This window comes from Osmerus mordax, chromosome 8, assembly GCF_038355195.1.
Source record: "Osmerus mordax isolate fOsmMor3 chromosome 8, fOsmMor3.pri, whole genome shotgun sequence".
Lineage (NCBI taxonomy): Eukaryota > Metazoa > Chordata > Actinopteri > Osmeriformes > Osmeridae > Osmerus > Osmerus mordax.
Genome location: NC_090057.1, coordinates 11,512,265 through 11,539,234, shown reverse-complemented (window position 1 = coordinate 11,539,234; position 26,970 = coordinate 11,512,265). Strand labels below are relative to the sequence as shown.

At 49.0% G+C, this 26,970-nt stretch overlaps 1 protein-coding gene across 1 annotated transcript in view; it reads right to left on the bottom strand.

The window, feature by feature from the left end:
* Positions 1-26,970, bottom strand: part of LOC136947652 (nesprin-2-like) — an 81,528-nt gene that overhangs the window by 14,753 nt on the left and 39,805 nt on the right. Inside the window, 44 exon segments of the mRNA XM_067241779.1 lie at positions 195-350; positions 1,528-1,653; positions 3,492-3,689; positions 3,992-4,223; positions 5,106-5,200; positions 6,071-6,214; positions 6,338-6,499; positions 6,691-6,804; positions 7,070-7,252; positions 7,775-7,982; positions 9,062-9,195; positions 9,394-9,564; positions 9,787-9,936; positions 10,127-10,282; positions 10,557-10,727; positions 10,990-11,139; positions 11,746-11,928; positions 12,563-12,698; positions 12,913-13,109; positions 13,983-14,117; positions 14,483-14,656; positions 14,989-15,171; positions 15,471-15,572; positions 15,805-16,005; positions 16,144-16,299; positions 16,442-16,555; positions 16,742-16,898; positions 17,020-17,117; positions 17,348-17,800; positions 17,944-18,042; positions 18,417-18,521; positions 18,950-19,078; positions 19,395-19,577; positions 19,854-19,976; positions 20,142-20,327; positions 20,641-20,778; positions 21,371-21,553; positions 21,779-21,919; positions 22,530-22,673; positions 23,922-24,072; positions 24,381-24,640; positions 24,756-24,956; positions 25,108-25,252; positions 25,862-26,202. Of these exon segments, the coding sequence (XP_067097880.1) occupies positions 195-350; positions 1,528-1,653; positions 3,492-3,689; positions 3,992-4,223; positions 5,106-5,200; positions 6,071-6,214; positions 6,338-6,499; positions 6,691-6,804; positions 7,070-7,252; positions 7,775-7,982; positions 9,062-9,195; positions 9,394-9,564; positions 9,787-9,936; positions 10,127-10,282; positions 10,557-10,727; positions 10,990-11,139; positions 11,746-11,928; positions 12,563-12,698; positions 12,913-13,109; positions 13,983-14,117; positions 14,483-14,656; positions 14,989-15,171; positions 15,471-15,572; positions 15,805-16,005; positions 16,144-16,299; positions 16,442-16,555; positions 16,742-16,898; positions 17,020-17,117; positions 17,348-17,800; positions 17,944-18,042; positions 18,417-18,521; positions 18,950-19,078; positions 19,395-19,577; positions 19,854-19,976; positions 20,142-20,327; positions 20,641-20,778; positions 21,371-21,553; positions 21,779-21,919; positions 22,530-22,673; positions 23,922-24,072; positions 24,381-24,640; positions 24,756-24,956; positions 25,108-25,252; positions 25,862-26,202 (7,368 nt within the window).

Below are 26,970 nucleotides of genomic sequence, written 5' to 3'. Positions count from 1 at the left end.
TCTCTCTCTCTCCTCTCTCCCTGTAGCCCTCTCTCTCCCCCTCTCCCCCTCTCCCCCTCTCTCCCTCTCTCTCCCTCTCTCTCTCTCTCTCTCTCTCTCTCTCTCTCTCTCTCTCTCTCTCTCTCTCTCTCTCTCTCTCTCTCTCTCTCTCTCTCTCTCTCTCTCTCTCTCTCTCTCTCTCTCTCTCTCCTTACCTTGAGACATAGTTCCTCCCACTGGTTGTGAAGAGCCTCCACCTGCTCCTGCAGTAAGGAGGCGTCCCCGGCCACCACGTACTGGGACAGGTCTGTCTTCATGGCAGCTATGTCTCTCAGCCCGGCCGCCCAACCCTCCAGAGAGGCCTCCGTCTCCTGCATGACACACCCCACACACACACCACACACCCCGCACGCACGCCACACCGCAAAGTGACCGGTCAGCCCCCGTGCTTGATAGTACCCCTCTCTGTCGCTCGCTCGCTCCCTCTCTCTCTCGCTCTCTTTGCAGACTACAGGATTAAAGTGCCTGCTGGAAAGAGCGGGGGAGGGGAGCAGGGGTAGATAGGAGGGGAGGGAAAGAGGGTGGTGGTGGGGGGGGGGAGGGAAGGGGGGAGGGGTGCAGTGAGCTCATAATAGCGGGACTCTGTGGGGGGGTGGGCCTCAAATGATGGTCCCTGAAACCTGTTGGTGACTGAGGCCTTGTAAGTACCTTGTAAATGGCCCCTCTCACAGTCGACTTTCCCTGGACTGCTTCAAATACACACGTTTTACTGGCATGGACTTTACAGGGAGTTCAACGCTAGTTTTGGTTGATTCCAAAATTTTAATTGAAGCACTTGTTGTAAATACATTTGGACTAAAATGATTTGAATGACTTCTTTGAAATTCTTTCTCTCTGTTTCACTTCTGTGGCTGGCCCATCTCACTTAGGATATAATTTTTTTTTTCATGCTGTTGGAATACAAGGATTAGGTTTACCGTATGGGCCTGCAATCAATATCACATGCAAAAACATGACAGACACAGTCACCATGTAACATTTCCAAAAAGCTAAAGCTGCTTGATCAACAATCCTCGTGAAAAGATCACCTTGTGTCACTTCACAACATCCACTAGTCTATCCAGTTGTTCAGATAGATCCAGTACTGTAGCTCGTCTCTTCCTTGTATTTCAAATGTATTCTCTCTGAATGTGGAGGGTTGAATACTCCCATGCAGATGAATATGTACTTTATAGTTGTGTAGCCAAGTAGCTAAACCTTAAACATATATTTGCTATGACTAGGGAGTCAGGTGGCTGAGCGGTGAGGGAATCGGGCTAGTAATCCGAAGGTTGCCAGTTCGATTCCCGGTCATGCCAGCTGACGTTGTGTCCTTGGGCAAGGCACTTCACCCTACTTGCCTCGGGGGAATGTCCCTGTACTTACTGTAAGTCGCTCTGGATAAGAGCGTCTGCTAAATGACTAAATGTAAATGTATGACTATTAATTACTTAAAGACAGCCACACACACATACACACAGAAACACACATCCAGGAGTAGGAGCCCACCTGAATGATCTTTTCTTGACTCTCTAACTCCTCCAGTCTCTCTGGGAGCGGCTGCTCTAGTCTGGCCTTCAGCTCCCTCAGGGTGCGGGCGCTGTCTGCTAGTCCGGCCTGACACCGCTCCCAATTCTGCAAGGCAAACATTGGCGAGGGTGGGGTATTTGGGGGGGAAACCAGCACCAAATCAATAGTGGGGAGGGGGAGTGGATTCAGTGCAAGGAAAATGTAAAGAACAAGTTCTCAACAGTTCAGTCGAGGGGAAGAAAGTTGGAAATGGCATGGAATGTGGATTCCTGACTGTAGGTACACCGACCTGAGATGTTACACGTCAGTTGAACATGTTCCCGGTTAACAGTCCCCCCGGACACCATCAAACTCTCGAACGATGATAATAAGACGATTAAACAGCTCACCTTACTTCCTATCGTTAACTATTTTGGTGGAGGGGGGGGTGGTGTGGGGGGGGGGGGGGGGGGGGCAGAGTAGCCCCCTCGTGTTTGTTATCTTAGTCTTGATCTGACTGTTGTGGTAACAGATTTCCCTTTCACCCTAAGGGCCGGACATCGACTGTTTGGCCTGACCCGGTTGAGCCCCCATCATCCTGGATGGGGTTAACACAACTTGCCCTCCTGACCCCCCTGGCTCGGGCCAGAAAACAGGCACTGATGTCATCAGTGATAGCTCCTTTTTCTCCAGCTCCCCCCCCACCAGCCCATGGCTCTGACCGTGGCTCTGAGTCGCAGCCTTCCATGTCTAGGAAAATACGAGAAGCTACCGTCGAACAGCGGATATTTGAACCGAGACATGAACGCCGAGACGAGAACCGTCGTTCCTTATGAAGACCTCCACACTCAACCTGCTTATGACTTTCTACCACACTGGTTGTTCCCACCCCTAAGGTTTACACCGTGGGGTGGCATGTACTGTGTACTGTACCAGAAATCCTTTCAGTAATTCCAATGGTCTGTTACACGTAAAAGGCTACCCAGGATTGACTGAAAGCAGCTCAGACATTCTTTAGGTCGATAGTCCGGATAATCAGCCCAGGACACAGCACCCCCCCCCCCCCACACTCCCACTCCACCATACAGCCCCGTGCCCAATCAAATCATTCCGTTAAACCTCAAACCATAGCAGAGAGAGATTAGTAGGTGAAAACCCTTATAGAGTGTGAAGAAACCTGGCACCGAACCCGGTGGGATGGCGTCCCCGAAGTGGTTACTAATATTTGTCCCTCATTCAAATAGGGTGTCACACGTAGCGTTTTTGCTCAAATAACAAATGAAAGATACCGGCATCGCTTGCTGCGTTTCCACTGAAGGTCCACCACAGAGCGGGGGCCTGTTTCCACGGAAACGGTGCCATTTCCGCCCATTTCCAACCAGAGACCCACGTTGTGGTTGAATGGCCCGACAACTACGCAGGCACCGTGAGCATGAGCATCTCCAGGATCGGTGACCAGCTGGCCTCTGGATGTGGATCGCGGCTGGATTACGGAGGCTGCTGTTTGATCCCTCCCTGACAGAGTGTGTGTGTGTGTGTGTGTGTGGGGGGGGGCTTTTCATAGGGAGAACACACTGCATGGTGGAGGCACACGGGGAGAGAGAGAGAGAGAGCGTGTGTGCATTGGTGTGCGTGTGGACGGGGATGTGGAATGTACCCTATGTGGGTCAACGAGACACGAACACACACGGATGACAGTCGTCCACAGCTAAGCACCAACCTACCCCGACACACGCAAGACCCCAGCCCCCAGTAGCCCCCCCCCCCCGAGGGAGCTTAGTGGTGACGAGAGGCATAAAGAGGTGTCAAAGTAATTCTTTGGATTTAAGCGCTACCCTGCGTATCCATAATCCCCCCCCTGCGAAAAAGGTCAGGGGGGGGATTTTTGAAGTCGAGGTGACGAAAGACATGATCTCATGTGCTCCCTCGACCCTCTCGCTCTCGTCGTCAGATCGGAGTCGTACCTGTAGGACCGTGTGGACCAGCGCCCTCCTCTTGCCCAGCTGGCCCAGGGCGTGCAGCCAGGCCTCCTGCAGCGCCTGCAGCTGCGTCTGGAGCTGGCCCTGCGTACGGGGCTCCGTCATGGACTCACTCAGCCGCCTGCCCGCCTCCAGAGTGTCTTCCCGGACGCTCTCGTGGAGGCGAAGGGTCTCCTCAATGTGCTGGGGGGACGAGGGGGTGGGTGGGGATGGGGGGGGGGAGTTATTATTGTTGACGCCGGATGGCACTGCCGTCTTGTGCATACTTATTGTCCGTTAGATGTCTGTGGTGGATGACAACACATTGCTTCTCTAAAGGGTTCAATCTGAACTGCCGCATGTTGATTCACACGTTCCACTTTCTTTGTACTCATCCACTGATGTGTGTAGCGATCCACCGATGTTCCCCCTGACCACTACTCAAATACTACTGTGCAATAAGACAAGAAAAACTAAAACACACCCAAACAAATACACAGCCTAACCTCGAAATGGTTCAGTGAGCGTCGTAGCTGACGGAGACTGCACATGGCCAGCCCGGCAGGGGGAAGGAGGAGGTCGACGTCCCTCATCAGCCTCCACAGCACTCTCACGCCTCGCCTATAGAGCCTCCACTGGCCCATCAGCCCTTGCACCTGCGCCCCGCGCCGCCTGAATGGCCCCGCGATGCCCTTCCATCTCTCGCTCAGCTGGGACAGCCCTCGGATCAGCTCCGACCTGCGTAGGAACGGAGGCAAGCATTTTTATGCCATTTCTTGAAGCTTTATTTTAAGTCAGTTAAGGAAAATATTGTTATTTACAAGAATGGTCTGGCAAGAGACAAAAGACCTCTTGTAGGGAATGTAAAACAAAATCAACAAATATAAGTCAACAAAAGTTGACGGCGTAAATCACGGAAGTGTCTCTGACTAAAACAGCTACATTTTACAAGCCAGTATATACTTCTGAAAAAAACATCTGGAAACGGCGGCCTGGAGATGAGTTCGATGAGTTCTTTCAATGACTTGGGTTTCCAAACTGCCGTCAAAGATTGGATTTATAGGTGAAGGATCAAGAGAGAGAGCCAACTTGCTGTTCCAGACCGCAGAGCACTAGGCTTGCTCCTTGTACGTGCATACATGTGTGTGTGTGTGTATGTGTGTGTGTGTGTGTGTGTGTGTGTGTGTAACTGTATGTGTGTCTGTGTGCGGTTGAATTATGTTCACAGTTGAAACTCCATTACCCTGGTTGGTAAGCACACAACAGGAAAACCTCTTTCTAATTACTTTACGAGATGACCTGGGAGATGGTCCTGGGAGGACAATGCAGGAAATTGAGGCCCTGCATGGGGCCCGTGTTCAACAGAGTGCTAAACTCTGGGTTGGATTACAGTTGTCCCGCAACAGTTCTACAAATCTACTGATGTGTTTAAACTACCTTTATGATTGACACATGCATTAACTTTAATGAGCCAACACAGCCAATGAAAACAATCGACTGTAAGTCGCACTGGATAAGAGCGTCTGCTAAATGACTAAATGTAAGTGTTCTGAGTTACGGAGCCATGTCTACATGGACAGATCTATTGGAGCTCATATTTAAATCATTTTCCAATCTTACCTTTCCTCTGGCAAATCGTTATCCAGGGAGCTTGCGGCGTTGTAGACAACACCTCTGAAAATGTGGTGCTTGTTAGCTATTTCAACCTGGTGCCGCTGTGGAACAAGAACAGAGCGTAGCAGAGTACGAGTCACTAAACTGTGCTGGGGTTTCCAAAATAAATCTGACTGTAGACAGAGTGTAGCACTGCCTAGAAATGTGCTATAACCAGGAGTTACAGACAAGCAACTTCCTGCTCACCCCGTTCAATCACTGACATTTTATACGTCTAAAACAAATTTATGTACGATACCAGTTTGGTCATAAAAGAAATAAATACATTCATATAAATTCACATGAATAAACAAAGAAATTAAATGCAGTGCTGGAATTATGCACCGTGCTCCGCTAACAAAGCAATTTAGGAATAACAAATATAATTCAAGATTGATTATTGCTTAGTCCAAATAGAATACTATTTATATAATTTGGATAAAAGAGAGCCATATCACGTTAATGCTCAAACTCTAAGAAGTATATGAAAACATTTGATCCTGTGTGAATATAATCCTATTGTTCGACATTGCCAGGACCAACGTGACTTTAATACTGATGAATTCTAGCAGGTTTGTGAAATAATTCTGTGCTTGTACTGGCAGAGATGTTAGTAAAAAAATGAACGTAATTCAATGATAATCACTGCAATCCCTGTCTATCGATACCGCGCCATGTCTGAATGGTCTGCCAAGACGAAAGCGACAAGGTTAGCAGTTAGGCTTGTTGGACGGCAATTGTGCTAACATTCCAATTTCTTGCGAAACTATGTGGCAGAATGTGTAACTGTCTGACAGTTACAACTTGCCATTGGACTTGCTGTGTTAAATAGGTAGCTATTTTGAGTAAAATGTTATGTTTTATGATTCCATCATTCTCAAATGATGTACAAAAAGGCAATCCTTGGATAGTAGATGGGTTCTGCAGGGCACCTGATGGACAGTCAGCATGTCAAGAAGGCCAGAGTAGTTTTTGGCAGAGTCTCCTGCCAAAGACTCCTCCAACTCGTCCAGGAAGCTTTCCCAGGTGTGCAACGTCTGCTGAACACTCACAGACCCTTCGACCTGATCTTCGATCTCCCTGATGAGCAAACACACACCACACACCACACACACGCACTCTCATTTTTGGAAGTACAAATAACATTCTGTTGGGTTTTTCTTTGTTGCCAGAAAGAGCCTACGAGGCCTCGTAGGTACGTGCCTGTGTTTAGCTGACGCCAGCAGGAGGGCGTGCTTCCACTGGCTGGCGAGGGACTGCACGCGCTCGGCAGCCAATCCCTCGTTTGCGGACGCGCGGCAGCCAATCCCCGAGAGGTCAGCCAGTTTAGGGAGCAGGTTGCTCAGTTCACACAGGGCCATCTGAACAGTTTATTAAGAGAGGGAGTCAGTCAGGTATGTGGGTGCGAGTTTGTGAGAGTGTTTGTGCGTGTGCACGTGGCCACGGCACGTGGGCGCGCTTGTGTGCCGGTGCGCGCGCGCGCGAGTGAGAGCGCGCGAACACGACACACAGTTCTCTTGTTGTCAACAACGTGGGACGGATTCTCACTCACCTTCGCGGAGTCGACATCACACACATCAGTTGTCAGCCTTTGCAGGGAGTCTTTAGTTTCCTTCTCAAGTGCTTCTAAATTGTTTACAAGCATCTGTTGTTGGTCTAGGTCCTCCTACACACACACAGATCCGGTGGTTAAGATGTTGTACTTTGTATTTCGACACAAGCAAATAAGAACTGATCAGAACATATTTGATCTTAAAGGGGGGGAGGGTTGTACAGGCACACTCGATACATTATCTACACTACAATCCCACAAAATCGCATTCACAAGTTGTCTATAACTTAAACACTGACTTTGACATTTGCTTTACAATCCCTTTGTTTTTCCATATAACTTAAGATTTCATATCAACTTTATTGCCAGTATCTCTCACCTGAAGTTGTCTCTGTTTCCCCAGCAACATCTGACTCAAAAGCAGGAGGTCACGTGAAAGCAGCCTGGTCTCTGATTGGATGAGTGAGGCTGCAAGCGGGTCCAGCTGCCCAATGAGCATTTTGGAGGCCTTGAGAACTTCGCCCATGTTGGGTTGCAGAGTCTCTAAATCTCCTTGCAGGTTCTAACCAAAACAATTCAGTTGTTTGTGGATGTTCTAAGATGAGTGTGACCCTAACTCCAGAATAAAATAAAAACATTTTCCAAGCTCTTCAAGTCCACTAATATGGAACACCAGGAGGTGAACTATGTTTAATATAAACCCAGATTTCTTTGTCTTTTAGTGTACTCAGTGCATCAAGGAAAAAACATGTTTTTCTGCTCTAAGAGCAGCAAGCAAGGAAGTTGACATCAAATTATTATATTAGGAGTGCAAATAAAGTGGGCAAAAATATGTGGGCAGGTATGACTAATCTAGACATGGTCAATTAAGAAATATGGTTGCTCTCTGCTTTCTGAAGTACTCAAGTACTCATGCAGGGGAGAAAAAGGTTTGACCCAGGAAAACAAAAACATACAGTACCTCCAGTATTGAATTTGGTGAAGGTGAAACATGGGGTTAGATTCATAGTTTCATTCGGGTTAAGGTTATCCAATCATTTCGGGGCATAAAATGAGAAGCATGTCTTTCAAAACATCCACTCACCTTGATGGATACAATCTGCTCCTCTCGACAGCCATCCTGGGCACCCTGGGGTTTGGGTGTGGAGTTCACGAGCTCCCTCCACTGTTCTTGGTGCTGTCGCAGGCTGTCTACGCAGGGGCCCGAGAGGCGGCTGTACTCCTGCCAGTGGAAGTGTAGTTCCCTGGTCCTCCGCAGCTCCTCCTCGACCTCCTGCCCTACCGCCTTCCACCTGCAGGGGAAGGGCAGTGGAGACCACACGCTAGCTAGGGGGATGCCATTCAACGCAAGTCGAGCTCGCACGAGCTAGCCTCGTGCCATAGCTGTCCTCCGGATGAAATAGTGCATTGTGGGTGCGTTTTCCGAAATGAAGTGGAGATCTTTGCGAGTGTGAAGACGTCTTTGTTTTTTTTTGTTTTTTTTGTTTTTTTTACTCTTGAGGAAATGATCACGAATGTGTCGTCAGTGAGTCTACGTGGTAACTCTTGTAGATAGTTTAAGTAAAATCGTGCCAAAAAAGGTTGGCCCGGGAAACAGCTTAAGCCCGGGAGTATTAACACACTAACAGTGTAAACAGACGCACACACACACTCAAATACACACTCTTGTTTAAACAAGACCAATGGGTTCGATCATGGGAACACAGCGCCCCTGATGATTTAGAGTACCTAAATCACCAAAACTCTGCTCGAGTCTAAAGTTGGAGATGGTCCTCAACACCATCGCCTTAACGACAGCCACGGCTGAGAAGAAAAAACCCAGACTTTTGGCGGGAACACAGATAAACGCTCCCCAGACGATTTCAAGGACTGTGGTTTTTTTCCCGGTGTGTGTATTTGTATTTGCGTGTGACTGTGTTGGAGCATCTTCCGCAGTGCAGAGGAGAACACAAGAGGAGATAAAGGGCTCGGGTCTGGCCAGTCGAGGGGACGGGGGATGAAATCTCGGATATAAATCTGCCTTGTCTCTCCTCTGGAACAGACCGCAGACTGTGTGCAGATGAACTGCCCCTCTGTTTTTGCTCTCAAAACGCTAATGTACTTCCTCATGCCATGCCTCAGACTTTATGGAGATACATTTACGTATACAGTATACTTCTCCAGATTGGAAAAAAAGGGTGTTTATTTTTGTCCCACAGAGGAATTATCTACATCTCGTTGAGTTACGTAAAAAAAAAAAGAAAGAAAAATAAGGTCACACATCTGAAAGAAATCATGAGGTACTTTCAAGTGCAGGCATTCTGTTTGAATTTGGTTCCATTGTAATCTACTTAACTTAATTGAATTGTCTTGATGTAGTGAAGGTACTAACCGTGTTCGCTCTCCCTCCACCTTCTCAGAGAGGAGCTGAGACGTGTCAGGGCTGACCAGAATTCTCAGACTGGAATATAATTGGTCCACAGCAGCCAGAACCTTGACCCCCTTCCCAGCATCCTCCTGGATCATCTGTAGACACAGAAGCCCGATGATGTCACAGAGACCAATCACAAAACTACCATAAAAGTTTCAGAGCACGCTGACATTTTCAAAGCTGATTTGAACCTTTTATAAAATGTGTCCCACTTTGAGACCACTTTCATCCTTCATTTTCACTCTGGAATTTGCTCAGGGAGAGGAGGAAACCGGTTTCAGTCAAGCGCTCACCTGCAAATGTTCTACGTTCACCTTCACTTGGTTGGAGGAGAGAAGTGGAGCGCGAGAGTGCTCCAAAGTACAGCGCACTCTAGTGGCGAGGAGGGAAACTTCACTCAGTTTCTGCTCAAATCGTCCCCACTCTTCTAAGACTTGCTGCAGAGCTGGCTTCAGGGACTGAACCTATGTACCACAAGACAAAAAAGTTACTTAACACAAAAAGCTGCTTTCAAACTAATCTTCTCTACATATAGAAATAAGAGACAACACACAAAAAGAACGAACAGTATATATTACATACAATAAACCTGTCCCCACCCTGACAGATTTACATAAAATAATTCAGTAAATTCTTCTTCAATCAATTCATTCAATTCATTTCGATATGTATACCTAGTACAGTACCTGTTGGCTGAGGGCACTACAGGCTTGATCAGCTATCTCAGCCTGCTGACTAAAGGCCTGGTCACTGGGATGCTCCAGGTCGTCACACACCCGCACTGCTCTGAGGTCCTGGAGCGCCGCGCACAGCCCCTTCACCCTCTCCTCGATGGGCTGGAACAGAGGCGGAAGGCAAAGTGAGGTCTTAGACAAACACACACACGCATACTGTCCGCACGCATGCATGCCAAGCATGCACAGAGAACAAGACAAGATTTCGAAAAAAAAAATACCCACAACGCAATACAACATCATACAACCGTAAACAACAGGTTGCAAAACAGTCATGTTGTCTTTTTAGTACCTCCCACTCAGCCAGGGCCTTGCCAGCCTGGATTTGACTGACAGGTCGTAGCCACTCCCCCAGCCTCTGTGAGTGGAGCTCCACCCGGCTGCGTATGCGTCGCAGCTTGGTCTCTCTGTCGACGCAGGCTTGCAGCAGGCGCTCTGCCTCGCGCATCTGAGGAAAGCAAACAGCATAGCTTAGCATAGTCCTACTTGATCCTCCTGAATGTGCTCATCCATGCTCGGACCCCATCCATTGGAGATATCCCGGTTCGAGTATGACTGGATTGGTCAGTGCGGCTTTAGATGGTTGCAAATGGCTTTTGCAAGGCTCTCATGTTGGATCAGATGTTACTTCAAGGGAAGCAGGAAGGAGGGAAGGAAGGAAGAAGGGTTTCATTCGGGTGTGTTTTAAGTCCCCCTACATTCTCATTGGACAAACTACTGACCTGGATGTCCAGCTCCCGTTGAAGAAGGAGCCAGCGCAGGTTGACATCACCCAGACGCTCGGCGAAGAGGGTGCGCTCGGAGCGTTGGGCGATGGATAGCGCCGCCCGGGGCCCAGACTGGCACAGGAAGTCCAGGGTGAGCTGCCCACTGGCCAATCCTGCCTTCAGCTCCTGAGGGAACCCCACCACAAACATACATATGTCATCACTCCGGATCCCATAGCAGTTCATGTTTAGATAACAAACATGGGACGGTAAATATGAACCCAGGCCGTGGTGTTATTTTATCCATCGGAACACATTTGCGTGAGAGAGAAACAGGGAGGCTAAGATAGAGGGCACTACATCCATGGCGGGAGGAAGTCGCTTGTAGCAAAAGGCTACTTTTAAGAGAAGGCTGTCGAATGAGGAACGGGCGAAACAGGGGGTGTACCTGGTAGCGCTGGAGTATCTGGGTGAGCTGGTCTCCACGGCAGGCTTTGAGGGCTCCCTCTCTCTTCTCCTCCAGACGCACCTCTACCTGGCTCGCCCAGGTCTCCAGGTCCACCAGCACTTCCTCTGGTGGCCAACGGTCCAATAGGAGCTGGGCGAGAGAAGCATACAGTACGATGGGATGTTAGAGTATTACTGTAAATACTATGTCATTTATATGTGTGTGTGTGTGTGTGTGGGGGGGGGGGGGGGGTGTTTAAGATTGAATTATGAGCAATGATTCTTCCAATTTTTCTCTGAGGTTGAAGCAAACAGTGGAAGCTTATTACAAAAGTGATGGGCACTCTGTTTGAAGATTAAACACTTTCCTCCTTTCCCGTCCTACAACCAGTTGAAAAAAACAGACATCAAAAGATGTTTCCACCTGTTTGGCACAAGTATCAGCCATTTGTCGATGATGAACGATGGGGGTGAAATGAAAAGATATTCTACTCCTCCGCTCTCTCCAGTTCTTCTGGGCTGTTCCGTTTGAAAGGCACTCAACCAGATAGGATATGTTCCCTGATAGCATCTTTACTCTCACACGTTCTATGCAGACAGACCCCATTTTCCTTGTTAAAAACTTGCAGCAAAAAAGTGTCATATTAATCACGCCACCAAGATAGGGGGGCCTCGACCACGGACAATGTCACAACAGGAGGAGAGAGCACCAAGCTTCACAAGCGGTTCCTCCCCGCCATCCAAACTCCTGACCCACCTGATGGAGCTTCTCCTGGGCGTCCGGCAGCGAGGAGGAGACCCCGGTCCATCTGTGCTCCAGCTGGGCCAGACTCCTCCGCAGGACCGGGGAGTCAGCCTCCTTCAGCTGAAGCACAGAGGTGCCGGCCCGGAGAGCTGAGGCCTTTTGGGCTGACCTGGCCTCCAGCTCCATGGAGAAATCCTGTCGAAACGTGTGATACAAGCACACACACACACACACACGTTCGAACACACACACAAAGCCAAGGACTTTAAACGTGAAGAAGTGCAGAAGAGCAAAGCAGGTGACTTAAAGGCAGGGTCGGTTATGTTGTTGAGAGGCACTTTTTGTCATATTTGCTGAAATACCTTCACATCTTCACATCCTGATAGCAACCAATTCAATCTAAATGTTTGACAGTCACATTAAATAAATCCAATAGCTAGGGGCATCGCAGGACTGTAATAAACAAGCCCAATTGTGCAGTTGGGACCAAACTTAATGATAGGAAGGCATTTGGACCGAATGTAATGATTGGACGGGCTACTTGTCTACCTACCTCATGGCAGTGGTCAGGCAGAACGTTCATGTGTTTTGGTTGAGTGGCTTTGAAGGGAGGAGGTGGGAGATTTTGGTTCGAACCCTTTCGAACTTAAGCCAAAATGTCTCGGCTCGCAAAACTTACCGATCCTACCTTTATTAAATTATAGATGGCTTTTGTAGTTGTATCTAGTCTAATTATAGTCATAACTTTTGGTGACAGATTACATGTCTAGACTAGGTCATTCAGATGAAATCTCCCTCGGGGGTCATAAACCTTCCTCAAACAACTTACCAAAAGATGGATGAGCTGGCTAGGGTTCAGTTCTTTGTCTGCAGGTTCTGCTTCCGCCAGACCCGACCGCAAGGATTCCAGGCGTTGGTGGGCACCGTCGGTCCACTCGGTGAACGCCACAGAGTCTTTCTGGAACCTGGGAGACACACCAGGAGGAGAGGCGGCGCCGAAGCTTGTTCAGGCAAATGGAACTCGACCGAACTCGCAAGTTAGCCGACTTAGCATCTCCCCTGGCTTGTCAGCCACACTGAAGCATACATGTTATTGCTGACCAGCTTTGTTCCTCCAACTTGCTTGTGTGTGAGCCGTGTGTGCGTGTCTCCGCATGTGTGTGTGCGCATGTGGCCCACCTGGCCCAGTTCTCCTGGATGTCCCGGCTGCGTCTGCTCTCCAGCTGGGCCCTGCTGCGGACGCCCCGCCAGCGCAGCTCCAGAGCTCCCCCTGTCCTGCTGACCCGGGTACTGCAGCCCCCCGCCTGCAGGACCTTTCCCGCGTCCAGGATCCAGCCCAAGGTGGGCCTGCTCTCCAGGAGAAGGTCGAGCACTCGCTGAAGGGGGAATGAGAGAGCCCCAGTGAAGGGACGGAGAGGAGGACATGACCAAACACACGGAGAAAGGCGGTGAGGAAAGGACAAGCAAACGAGGGCGACAAAGAAGACCAACTCATGAGACCTACACTGTCCTACAAGAACCTCAAACAGTCCTAATGATTGGACACTGGTTTTCAGTATTGTCCAGAAGATCTGATATCCTGTAATGCAGACAACTGATGAGGGAGTATGGGAGGAAGTGGGATTGCATGTTACGGTGGCGCTTAAACGAAACACACACGCGCACACTCCGACACACAATCATTCCATCCCAGTCAATCCAACTGAGAAATGAGCCTGTGTAATTGTAAAAGGGAGGCAGGGGAGGCTGAAAATGGAATGGCGGGCAGCAGATAAATGGCGTTCCATCTGGAACGGTGGGATATATAATTAGAGCTCGTCTGTGGAAATAGAATGAACGAGTCAAGATTGGGAACCCATGAATCCTTCAGTTGTTGAAGAGTTGTTCCAAGAGGCACAGAAGAGCCCACCCGAGCAAACATACACGCACACACACACACACGCACACACACACTCGGACATACAAGCATACACACCCACACATCATCACAACATCCCTCACAAGGCACAGCATGGACCTCTTGATTCATGGGCTGGGATTACTAAATACAGCGTGTTACTCGCTTTTCCCATTCTTCAGAATGGATCACAAAGGATAGAAAAGATTTTTGTGGAAATGAGGTACCTCCCCTGTGCCAGGAATGAATACAATCCTGACCCATTCATTATAGGTAGATATGCTTTTGAAATTACACCAAAAATCTCAAATGAGGGAGGGAGAGAGTGTGTGTGCGTGTGTGTGTGCTCTACCTGGCAGGCTTCTAGCCTATGCTGTAGCTGATTGTCCATCTCCTCCTCTTCAGGGTCTTCCCCGGGGATGAGAGCTTCTAACTCCTCAAGCAGCCTCCCTACACGCTCACAACCCACCTCCCACTGGCTCCAGTCCTACACACACACACACACACAGACACACACACGTGCACACGTTTATGCACACACACAAAAATATACACACACACATTAAACAAATGTAAATAACAAAATATATTGAGGGAGAGAAATATATTTGGGGGATTTCAAGAAGGAGAGAGATATATTTAGGGGATTTCTAGAGGGAGAGAGATATATTTGGGTGATTTCTAGAGGGAGATACATATATTTGGGTGATTTCTAGAGGGAGAGAGATATATTTGAGGGATTTCTAAAGGGAGAGAGATATATTTGAGGGATTTCTAAAGGGAGAGAGATAGATTTGGGTGATTTCTAGAGGGCGAAAGATAGATTTCGACGATCAAAGATATACACTTCACCTGGAGTCTCTTCAGCAGGGTGACTCTCTGCTCCAGCGCCTGTTGCTGAAGCGATTGGGCTCTGCGTTCCAGCTCAAGCCATTCATCTTCCAGGTCTTGCAGTGCCCCCTGTGACCTGTCCTGGAATAACCTCTGGCCAAACGCCAGCCGCGATCCCAGGATGTTGAAGAACTTCTACCATCACCACGGAAACCAGATGCCACCAGACCAGTGATGGTAAAGAAGACAAGACCAGGGATAGGAACAACAAGTTAGATGAAAAACAGTTAGGTTTAGCTTACAATTTGGCACATAATTATAGCACACAAATCAAGAATATGAACAGTTGCTGGGCTTACACTGAGCTAAACCAATACAGTCATTAGATTACAAACTCTTGATATTTCCTTGAGGGAACTTGTGCTGGTTTGTGTTGTTCGAGTGGCCTCAAATGGAAGTTCCTTCTTTGAGACCTGTGCTCACCCTGACTAAACCTCAACAGTCGGCTGCAGCAGATGTACAGGTACCTTGTGTCTGCAGACCAGGTTCTGCAGCTGGCTTCGGCTGTCAGGCTGACAGTCCTGACTATGGGCGACACGCTCCTGGCCCAGTTCCACCAGACTGGCCAGCCCCTGCAGGAGGGCGTGGGAAACCCGCTGTGTGTCTGTGGTGTCCTCTGGCCATTTCCTCCACTGGCTGATCAGCATGCACTGCACAGGGACATTTGGTATAGTCGTTGTAACGTACAGCGCACAAAAACGTCATGCTATACACACTGACTGTTGAGTGAACAGGTAAATACCTAACTACACACATGCAGTACACACCCGATTGCATGGCTGTTCCTGTGTGGATACAATTCAGACCCATTCAACGTCCTGTTTTCCCCTAACCCTAACCCAAAAACCTAGCCTGAACCCAAACTCCCCTAGCTCCTAACCCTAAACTATCCCAACACTTACACCAACACTTACACCAACCCTAACCTCCCCCAAAACCACTGATGTACCTCCAGACTGGGGGCATCCTGGACGGGTGTAACAGGGTGTCCGTGTACACGTGTAAGCTCCTCAAACACACACAGTGGGCCCTCCTGTTCCTCGGGCCCTGCCTGGAACACACCCCGCGCCCCCCAAAAGGACAGTGAGAACAATGCAAACACCCAGAGAAGAGAGAGCGTGCGTGTAGTTTGATGTAAGACGTGGATGTCGGAAGGACGTCATTCTCTGGATGGTTGTGGAGTCATGGTGTGAAGGTTATGGTGTGGTTGTGAGATGGTTGTGGAGTCATCGTGTGAAGGTTATGGTGTGGTTGTGAGATGGTTGTGGCCGGGTTGCGCCTACCTGATGTTCATGTGCGTGGCCCAGATGAGTGTGTAGCCGGTTCTGGGAGCAGAAAAGAACAGACTGGGCCGTTTGCAGGCATCCATCCAGTATGTTCAAACACTCGAGTTCTCCCGGGTCTTCGGTGGAAAGGGCCGGACTGACATGTGAACTCGCCGCGTTCAGCTCATCACCCAGGACAACCAACTCTGTGGAGATACACTGAAACACAAAGACCCGCGAATCCATCTCTGTCAGCTGACATTGCAGTCGACTCTCACTGGCTGCGGAGTCGTGCAAACCTTCACGACACGGCAGAAGGGGTGTCGTATATCTATAGTTCAAGCTCCTCCTGCTCACCTCCAACAGAAGCAGTCTCATCTGGGCGTGGTCTGCGGTCGCCCCCGGAGGGCGGAGGAGCTGGTCAGTTAGAGCGTCCATGGACAGGACCACCCCACTCAGAGACGAGTACAGTTCACCATCCTGTATGGGATTATAATCGCCCCCTGAGCTACCCTGGACGACATACCACACAACGTCGTCACTCAATATATGCTACGAACACCTGAGGTATTTGAGGGACTCCATACAGTTTAGAACTAGAAATAGAACCAAGCTTAAACACACACACACACACACACTCGGAAACAGCGCTCACCCCTGCTGCTATCCCACTGCCCCTGTGTCTCAGTTGTGTAAGGGTCGCGACACACTTCTGCAGTTCCTGAAGAGCAACAAAGTCAATGCCGTCCTCTGTCTTCAGCCCTGGGTCCTACACACACAGCAAACAGGTCAACACTGTTCATTCTGAAGTGTTGGCATCAACAGGTGGTCACTGCGCCTTCGCAGTAATAGGTCACTGGGTCTAGTTCATGTAAACGGTATTTAAATGGGAAAAGCCGCTAGTTAACCGGTTGTCAGCTAACAGCTGTAACCCCAGTGTAAGGTGGTGACCTACCTTCTCCTCGGCCAATGCTTCCTTTGAACCGACTACAGCCTCATTCTCTTCCTGAATCTTTCTTAAGATGCCGAGTTTGTCGGAGAGCTGTGAGTGGAGACGTGCCCATCTCCTCCTCCCCTCCTCTTCCTCAGCAAACCAGGACACGGCATCGGGTCTGAGGGCAAACCGACGCAAGTTAGGGAGGGAGGGCCTTTCGGTCCCTTGGCCCACGTAGGAGACGGTGTGAGAGTTGGTGACTGCGTCTAATAAGCCGTAACCCCCTAACCGTGTCTCACCTGCTTAGTGTGAGGGTAGCGTTGTGGTGAGCTTGGTCTGCCAGGCTGCTGTGTGTCTCCATCTTGCTCTCCACGTCCCCCCGCTCGCTCTGGGATCCCTACAGTGTGATAGACAAGGACGTCTCAACAACAACCCCTAGTTTACTAACAAACAGGGCCTCGCCTAAGCAGAACGTCAGGTTATATGCACTTGTGTTCATCTTCTTGGTAATTTTTTTTCAGAGCTAAACCTTTTGGTCACACTAAATATTGATCTCAGTTTCATGGGAATAACAGTTGCTGTCTGCACGTCATGACCATAACTACAGTTAGTTCTTATGGCACTGACCAGGTGTGGGTGGTCGTGTCTTGGTGCGTCGTGAGACCCGTCCACGTGTGTGAGGTGGGGGCTGAAGGGGGGGGTAGGACGCGCAGGGACGACCTGGGCCTCCTCCCTACAGGCCGGAGTGTGTGTCTGGACGGTGTGCGTCACCGTGTCACACGTGGGTCCCGCGGCTTGGCCCGCTTTCGGTCGAGAAGCAGTTGCCTTGGTTACCAAACCGGTCCCCGGTACTGATTGTGCCTCCACGGTCACTGATCCAGTCGTCTCAGGTCTTGCTGGTCTTGTGATGGATGTGGTCTCCTTGGTTACCGATGCGGTGTGGTTGGCTTCGGACGCTGTGTTGTTTACCACAAGCTCTGGCGGTGTGGGTAGTGATAGGGTGTTTGATTGACAGAACTCTGGTGCGTCACTTGAATCTCTCGCAACGGGTTTGGAATAGGTTTCCAATGACTCAGAATTCTGATTGAAAAACATTGAAGGGGTTTTTCGAAGGAAAACTGTTGGTTCCGTGTACAACAATACGCTTCAAAACAACACGTGTAAATGTATTTCTAAATGACTTTGCTGTTAAACTTAAACAATTAGAAAAATGATCAGTTTACCTTAGTGACAGAAGGAGGTTTCTGCACGTGAAGGTCCAGGTGACTCTGAGTGGTTGTGGTCTCTGCTTGATCATGCTCCCCAAGGGTCTCATCTGGGTCCTAGTCCGGGCGAACAGGCAGGGGAGGAGTCCATTAAGAGGTTTTAACAAACATGAGGCAGCTGTCTCTGACAGATTTCCAGGAATGATACTGCCCTAGACGCAGACTTCAGAATTTAAACAGATATTATCTCCAAACCCAGAGCTAGAAACTGAAGCTTACCCTTCAACAACATTATTTTTGTTAATATATTACAAATACGATGGTTTAAAATGTGTTTTGGTTGAGATTTGTGTTTAGCGGGGTAAGTCACACAACAGTAGTCACCCCATTACAAACAAATAGCCAAATAACGGAGAAAGATGTTACTAGCTTCTGAGACGCTAGCCTTCATACTAGTCTACCCAGAGGTACACAGTCTCTTCTCTTTTTACCTCAGGGAGACTGCTGGTAAGTGTGTCAGAGGATGACAACTCCAGACTCCCTTCCTCCTCCTCTTCCTCCTCCTCTTCCTCAGTGGGACACAGGCCAAAAGCATCCTGCTTCAGGATATGGGTTAGCAACGGGTTAATGCTGCCTGATTCGCATGTTAGAGCATTAGTTACCAAGTAGGATCCTGGAAGGTTTCACTTCTGCATGACAAACATACAGTACTGGGGTTTTGGTTTTTCAAATATGAATGAATGTTTGCTGCCAACTCAAACGGCAAAACATGCAACCTGAGTTAATGCTATTGAGGATTGAAACTCCAGGGTTGGGGACTGAATGACGATATTAATTAACAAGCAGTAGTAATACTGTGTAAATGACTTGATGGGCATTTTTTTTTCATTTATAATGATGCTGGCTTTAAGAAAATTCCGACCTCGATGGTTATTTCAAGCCACACGCAAGCCACACGTGAATCGTTAAGCGGAGCACCACATGCAATCACGAGCCACGTCACAAGGCGCGTGGTCAGGCCTACCTGTGACCTTGTGGTCCCTCGCTGTGCCTCTTCGACCTGGGTGTTCTCAGTCGGGACAGAGGACTCGGTTGTAACACACCCATCCTCAAAGTGGGACTCCTCGGCCCTCTTGTCTTCTCTTGACTGACTCTGAGAGAGCAAGAGAGAAAGGGATGAGTGAGACATGGTGAGAGAAACGGAAGAGAGAAAGAACGAGAGACGGGAGGAGAGTGAGAGAGGTTGAGGGAAAGAGAGAGATACAGAAAAAGAAAGAGATAGAGAAAGAGATAGAGCGAGCAAGAGAGAAAACGAGAGAATTGAGAAAGAAAGAGAGAAAGAGCGAGAGACAGAAAAACAAAGAACACAGGGCGACATTGGTCGCTACTAGCCACCTTCTGGTGACATTAAAGACCGATCGCGGACCGAGCACCACAGTCACAGCCATGAGGCCGAGTGTGTAGCGTACCTCCAGCAGGGCAGTCTGCCTCAGTGTGAGCTCCTCCAGCTCCTGGAGGGGCTGCAGGAGCTGCCTGGCCCTCGGGAAGGCAGCCAGGGTCTCCTCCGCCCCGGGGGGGAGCCCCAGGTGGGCTTTGCAGCTCTCCATCACCTCCACCGTCCTCCGCATGGACTGGATGTTGGCCAGGATGACCTGGACAACAGGGAGGGACAAGAGATGAGGATCTCTAGCTTCCTCTGGAACCGTTTTGGAAAGGATTATGGGTAGTGTAGGCTTTCCTTGAGCCGTTTGCTTCATTTGACAGGACTATCTCCAGTAGCTTGTGTAGCAATACATATTGATGGAAGTCTACTCCAGTTAAATGTGAAGGTCAGGATGCTTTATAGGTGGTGTGGCTAAACTGTCCTTTTAAATAAAGTTGGACGCAAATGACATTGAATGACTCCCAACAAAACGCAGATGCCTCACCTGTCGGTTGCGGAGGTGCTCCTCCAGTGAGACGTCAGGAGAGTCCACCGACGATAAGATGGCTCGGATCTTGCTCACGTTCTTCTCCATGGCCTTCAGCTCTGCTTCGATGGACTCCATCTCCTGGAAGCAAGAGGAGAACCGCAGGGTCACGGGGACAGCGTAGGACGGTGTCTCTTAAACGACACGACGCAGCTACATGAGAACGTTTTTTTTTTTCTCTCTCCAGTCAATCCAACATTTCAATCTGTTTTGAGGTGCCATCCAGGCCGGACATATCCGTCTCACAGCTGAGACGTGGAGGAGCTGGTCCAGGGGCAGGATGACTCTGCGCTGCATGGCGTCGACCTGGAGGTCTGTCTGAGCCAGCCTCTCCTCCAGAGCGTCCGTGTTGCACACGGCCGAGATGTCCTGCAGGGAAGGCCTGAAGCCGTCCAGAGTGGCCCTGATCCTCTCGGAATCATCCAGAACCATCTGGGGGTCGGGGGTGGGGGTGGGGGGTGTTATGGCAATACATTTAACGTGTATTCATTTACAGCAGCTTCATCCATTATTATAGATATACAGATTGCTATAACATACACTGTATGGCCAACAGTATGCCTCTCAGTATATGACACCTGCGCGTTGATCCTCTCATTTAAAAAATCTGAGGCCTTAATAGAAGGTCAGGTCAGGTGTCCACATACTTTTGTCCCTTTAGTGTATACAATGCAACACACTGAATGCGAACAAGTTCTGGTTTCCTGCAGGCATGGTTCAGTGTTGGCTTCTCACGGTCTCTCACCTGCAGCGTGTTGGCATGGCTCTGCAGGTTCTTAGCTGTGGTGTAGGTACAGGTGCTGGCGAGCCAGGACTGGGCCTCCGCGAGCCAACAGGAGGCGCTGTGGAGCATGTCCTCGTACTCCTGGAAGCAGGCAGGGACCTGAGATGGACAGGGACGAGATCAGGTCGCTACCACTCAAAGGTAGCAGCACTGTTTATCTCCTGCTTCTTATAGGACCGCCCTCTAAAGCTGTAGTCTTCTTTAACCCTGGTCCTCAGGGCCCCTCTGCCTTGGGTGTTTTAGAAGTGTCCCTGCTCCCACACGCCCACTACAAATGAATGGGTCGTTATCAAGCTCTGGAGAAGCCCTGCTCAAAACCGTTCATTTGAATCGGGTGTGTTAGAACCGGGTAACATTTAAAACATCCAGGACAAGGTTCGAAGACCACGGCTCGGAAGAAGCATGGGTAGAGTAGTTCGACTGAGGAGAGTGCCAACGAGGTCACGGTCTCTAAGGACTACAAACGATGTGCCACACAACGGTCCAGTAGCACAACCAAAGTCCCATTAACGGCGACTGGGGGATTGTGGGAAGTGTAGTCGGGTGCGCTCACCCTGCTGAGGAAGGAAGTCACTTTAACGGTGACTGGGGGATTGTGGGAAGTGTAGTCGGGTGCGCTCACCCTGCTGAGGAAGGAAGTCACTTTAACAGTGACTGGGGGATTGTGGGAAGTGTAGTCGGGTGCGCTCACCCTGCTGAGGAAGGCGGTGCGCTGCTCGGCCTGCTGGGCCGTGTCCTGGTAGAGCTGCAGGGGCTGGATCAGCTGGTCCATGAGGAGGTGGGCTTGTTCCGGCTGCTCCTCTGACAAGTCCTGCACCTCCACCTCCAAGGCGGTCAGCCGGCTGTGCCACGCGTCCAACTCGTCCCACACTCGCTGGATGGGAGAAACACACAAGGCAAACACAGTGGAAGTGTTGTGTGGATGAAAGGGTCCTGTGTGGTGGCTCATTGAGCGGGGTTGTATTTTTTGGGGGGTGAAATGTAATTTTCATTCAGCAGTGGCACACACAGTAGGGAGGACCTCTTGCTTAAGAGACAAGAACCCTCGCACCACACACACACACGCAAAGTACACACACACACTTGCCCACGCACATACCTTAAGTGTCTTTTCCGCCTCAGGGAATGTGGAACTCCTCTGGCTCAGTAAAGTCTGAACGCCCTCAAGTCCAACCCCCACCTCTCCTATCTTATGGGTCAGCCTTTGGAGGGAATTGTTTCTCTCCAGGGTGAGCGTAAACTGAAAACACACACACTCACGTCTTAAGTCATCTAAACACACGCGCACGCATGTATCCCAACACACACATACTGTATGTATGTAGCCAAACCTACACATTCTTGTGTTGTGACAACCCTAGAGAGCCAGCACGAGGGACAGTGGCCCAGGATGCCCCATTCACCTGTTTCCCGCTCCCCACACCATGGCTGCGACTCTCGAATCAGCCCCAACCTCCCCCCTCCCCCGTACGCTAATCAGCACCCCGCTCCCCACAAAGCGAGACAACAAGAGTTCAGGGGAGAAAGAGAGAGAAAGAGGTAGAGAGAGATCTCTGGCATGAGTATCACAGGCAGATTATTTGCAGTGTTCCTTCTCCTCTGAGAAAGAACACTGCCTCCTCCTCCTCCTTCTTTAGTGAGGGAGTGCGGCTCGCTGAAGAGGAGACGCTGTGGGAGGATGTTTGGTTCTCTTTTGTTAAATGAAGCGCACGTCAGCGTCGATTCCCAGAGCCTGTGCCCTCTGACTCTCTGAGGTTGTCACGGCGTCCAAACACGCGCCATTTCTCTGAACCTCGACAACGAATGGGTTTCTTTGTCTCTTTTTCTTTGTCTGCCGTACTAAATGTTACCTTCTGCTCCATTTCCTGTAGAGTGCAAGTGACATCCTGTATCTGATTGCTGATCTCCATGGGTACCTCGGTGTACCTTGCCCTGACACCTTCCATGATGCTCCGCAGTTTAGCCTTCTGGGAAGCCAAGGTCAGTCTTCCCTCCTTCTCACAGGAACGTGCGTGAGAGAGAGAGAGACAGATGCAAGGAGATACTGAGGAGTTCAGAAAGAGAGAGAAACCACAGAAGAATCCAGAATGCCTGCAGTATAGTTTTCTGAATTTGTGTCTTCCACATAACATACGTCTTCTAATAATTAGGAATTAAGGACATGTGGTGTTCACTTACTGTACTTTAGTAGTTTCCATTTTAACCAACTGTCCCATTGAGGCAGCACTGTTTATTAAGTAGTACATTTAGAAAGGCTGCATGGCCTGGTTCTATGAGACTTGTTTTCCTTCAAAAGCACTACTTTCACTCTTGATTTAGTTTGCTTAATAAATTCAACCGATTAAAAAGTTTTGAAGAGAGTATAAACCCTGCATGCCAAGATAAAAGGTGAAGCTAAAAATAAAACATTTAATGTAATTAAAACAAACTAAAGCGGCGCAGAAAGGTAATAGAGGACATTTACTCCCCCCAGCTGTAATGTTAAGGTTCAACAGTTGTCTACTGTTCCCAGAACAATGCTTCAGCTCATTAAAATCATATTAGCCATGCTTTGGTGCATAACGATGGTAGACTAACTGAAAACCAACTGAAAACGCAACACTCTCAATGTTAAATATGGGATTCAATTAGCCAAAGCTAAATGATGACTCAACGGATTCAATCGCAACTTTTTTTCAGGCAAGCTGAAACTTTGTTGTTGTAAATGGAAACTTTTCAACAGATAGACTGTTCATAATCTACTGTAGGGTGCTACTCAGAGTTTCATGTACTAACAACCTCATGACCATGTGGTTATTCAATTACATGGTGCCTCTAACAGTTCAAACTGACATACGAATGTAAACACGTGCATTTCAAAGTGCCCTCTCACTGGAGTCCTAGTTTCACTTCAAAACTTAAAATCTAACCGGAGCAAGCATTCAGGAAAGAAAAAAAATATGCCCGAAGATGTGATGAGGAACATCAGCACAGGAAGGAAAATGTTTATGTCCTCAACTGTAAAGCACTTTGTTAATTTTAAGATTAGACAACTCTACCTATAAAAGCAAACCAAAAAGGAATGGCATGTTCACTTACACTATGTATAACTCTCAAAACAAATATAAGCACATAAATAAAACAAATAGTGATCAAATAAACGTTTCAAAAATAATAATTAGGCTATGCTATGTTTTAGTTAAGCTTGTTACAGTAAACTAAACAAGCTGTGAAAATGATGAGACACTTGATGTGAGGCTGACCTGCTGTTGACGGCCGCTGGGCAGGGTGTCCAGGATGGTGGGCAGGGTGTCCATCTGCTGCTCCACATCTCTGATCTTCTCCTGCCACTGCTGTCTCTCCTGCACCTCGGACTGAGCAGCCGTACGAGCCAGCAGGCTCTTCTGTGTCAGGCTGGGGACCGAACAAGGGTCACCCTCCATCTCAAACTGTTCAATTCACAATGTTTGTTGACGTTTTTTTTTACGGTGAAGCACAGACATGACAGGGAGGGAGGGAGAGAGAGGATGAGAGAGAGAGAGAGTCGGAGAGAGCGAGAGAGACAAAGACAGAAAGTGTTTCAGTGAGCGAAAAAAGGGCCAAATAGTAGGAGAAGTAGTTAGAGGGAGATTAAGTTAACGAGAGAGAGAGAGAGAGAGAGAGAGAGAGAGAGAGAGAGAGAGAGAGAGACAGAATGCCCATTCAAACAGATGTCCCTCTACCTCCTGCAGCTCTCCTGCATCTTGACCAGCATCTGACAGACTGGAACAAGGATGGATGCTTCCTGTGGGATGGACACACCCAGCAGCAGCGCTAGGCGGTGCTCCAGGGAAGCCAATGCTCCCTGAGCCTCCTCCAGCCCAGTCTGGTGCTCCTCTGCCTGGGCTAACAAGTCACGTGGATCCCCTGGGGTGGAGCTCACAGTTGAACCGTCGGGCAAGTTGGCCTTGAGCCTGCTTAAGGTCCTGCTGCATTGCTCAATCTGAAAACATTCCTTTTGTCAAGCAACTCAAAGCCAAAACAAAATCCCTTATTATGAATCATACATTTTTTTTAAATATATATCAATTTCATTCAAAACTCCACAGCTGACTCACGCTGATGCCGATGTCTCTCCACTCCTCTTTCTTCTGCTCAGCGTGAGCCTGGAGGAGGCTGACCCCGTGCTGCAGCAGCCACCAGCGCCTCCAGAGGGCCCCCAGGGCCCCCTCTGTGCCCGCGCTGCAGCCCTGGGCCGGGCAGCCCGCTTTCAGCTCCTTCAGCCTCACGGCCAGGCCTCGCACCTCCTCCGCCAGGGCCTTCGCATGGGCACACAAAACACACGCGCGTGTACAGTTCATACCGCATGCTACTGGAGGGCAAACATAGGAGACGCAAACCGCATTCCAACCGCATTTCCGAGGTCGGCGAAAGCACGACTGAGGGGTAAAAGGTCAGTCGGTTACAAACCTCGGCTTTGTTCTGTTGCTGGACACACTTGGAGAGTGAGGTCACATCCAGGGCGGCACACTCGGAGAGTCTGGTCTCGGAGGCGGTCAGGAGTTGCCACACCTCCCCATGACACTTCACATGCAGCTGCTGTCTGTCGGCACACCTTTGTGACGAACCGCAAACATGGAGAATTAGAGACTGTGTTGAGTGTTTCTCATCGAAAAGGTTTTTTCGATGAAAGGAGTTAAAAGGAGTGTGGATCTGGATATCTCTAAATTCTATCCACAAGGCTGGTCCCGTTAACTTAATATATGTCTTTGGTAATCCTTTGTAGAAGTCATGATAATAAGTTCACCAATCTGCCACACATCTTGGTGAATTCTCATCACACTGTTCAACTTCGAATGGCTTCCTCTCTGTGACTCAACAAAGCTTCGGGCCAGCAAATAAGTACTCCATTAGAGATACCTCATGCAGTGTCCTCGAAATTTGAACAGCACTTATCCGAGACATTGGTCTCTGAGTGCATATCAGAACATAGCTAATCTTTATGATTGCAGTGTCTAAATGATGTTACTGTGGAGACATTTAACAGATGCTTTATTTGGATAGTGGGGATGACTAGTGTGTAAACCCCTAATTCCTGGGTCAGCTCAACCTTTCTTTACAGAACGTCATCCTCCATGGCTCAGTTCCTGTGATTAAATGACAGAGGAAGAGACACATAAGGATAAATGGCGACGTGTAGAGAACATTGGTTCTCTGGACCGACCTCTTCAGAGCCTCCAGTCGGAGCTGAGACTGAGCCTCCAGGGTGGCCCTGCCCACCAGCACGTGACTCAGGACCCGGGCGTGGAGCAGCTCCGTCGGGGGGAAGGCGAGAACGCGGGAGGCTTGCTGGGGCACCACGTCCAGGAGATGGGAGACGTGGGCCTGGATCCCCTCCTGGAAGGAGGCCAGGGACTGCTGGGTGTGCATTAGCTCCTCAGTACAGTCCAGGAACCCTCCGGAAGGGCACAGGAAGGTGGCCTCGGCGTTGTGAAGGAACGCGACAGCTCCTTGTGCAGCCCAGTGGTAGTCCTTCAGGGCTTCTCGGGCTTGAGACAAATTCTCCTGCGAGACACAGAATGACAGGTAAAGGTTTTCTGGTGGGTAGTCCACCAGTACAGTCATAAATTATACATGCAGGTTGATCCTAGGTAGTTTCAAATATGAGGAGGCAAAGATAATATTGTGTCATTTACAGTAAGCTAACATGAATAACATTTTGTCCACAGTAATTATGCAGCGTTTCTGATAAAATGCTTTCACTGATGCTGAAAAAAACCTTTTATACTCAATAATGACTCATTTTCAACTGAAAAGTGCAGTCAGCGAAGTGAAAAAAGCTACACTTTCCTTTTAAGGAAAAAACCCTTCCCAGTGTTTCCCTTAGGTTTACAGCTTTGGCGACGGCGGCGGGCGGGGTGGGATGGCGACCATGTAGAGACAGAAATGGGAGTCAGGTGGCTGAGCGGTTAGGGAATAGAGATAGTAATCTGAAGGTTGCCAGTTTCGATTCCCGGCCGTGCCAAATGACGTTGTGTCCTTGGGCAAGGCACTTCACCCTACTTGCCTCGGGGGGTATGTCCCTGTACTTACTGTAAGTCGCTCTGGATAAGAGCGTCTGCTAAATGACTAAATGTAAATGACACGCCGTTGTGTAAATAAGATAAATAACATAAGGCCATTTAGTTTGTTTAATAAAAGAGCAAGCTATAGACCTGTTTTATAGGAAAGGTAACCTTAAATGACTTATTTTGTGATCGGGCGCTATATATATATAAAAAAATCTATTAAAAACATCTATATAATAAAAAGGTACGGGAAACACTGCTTCCT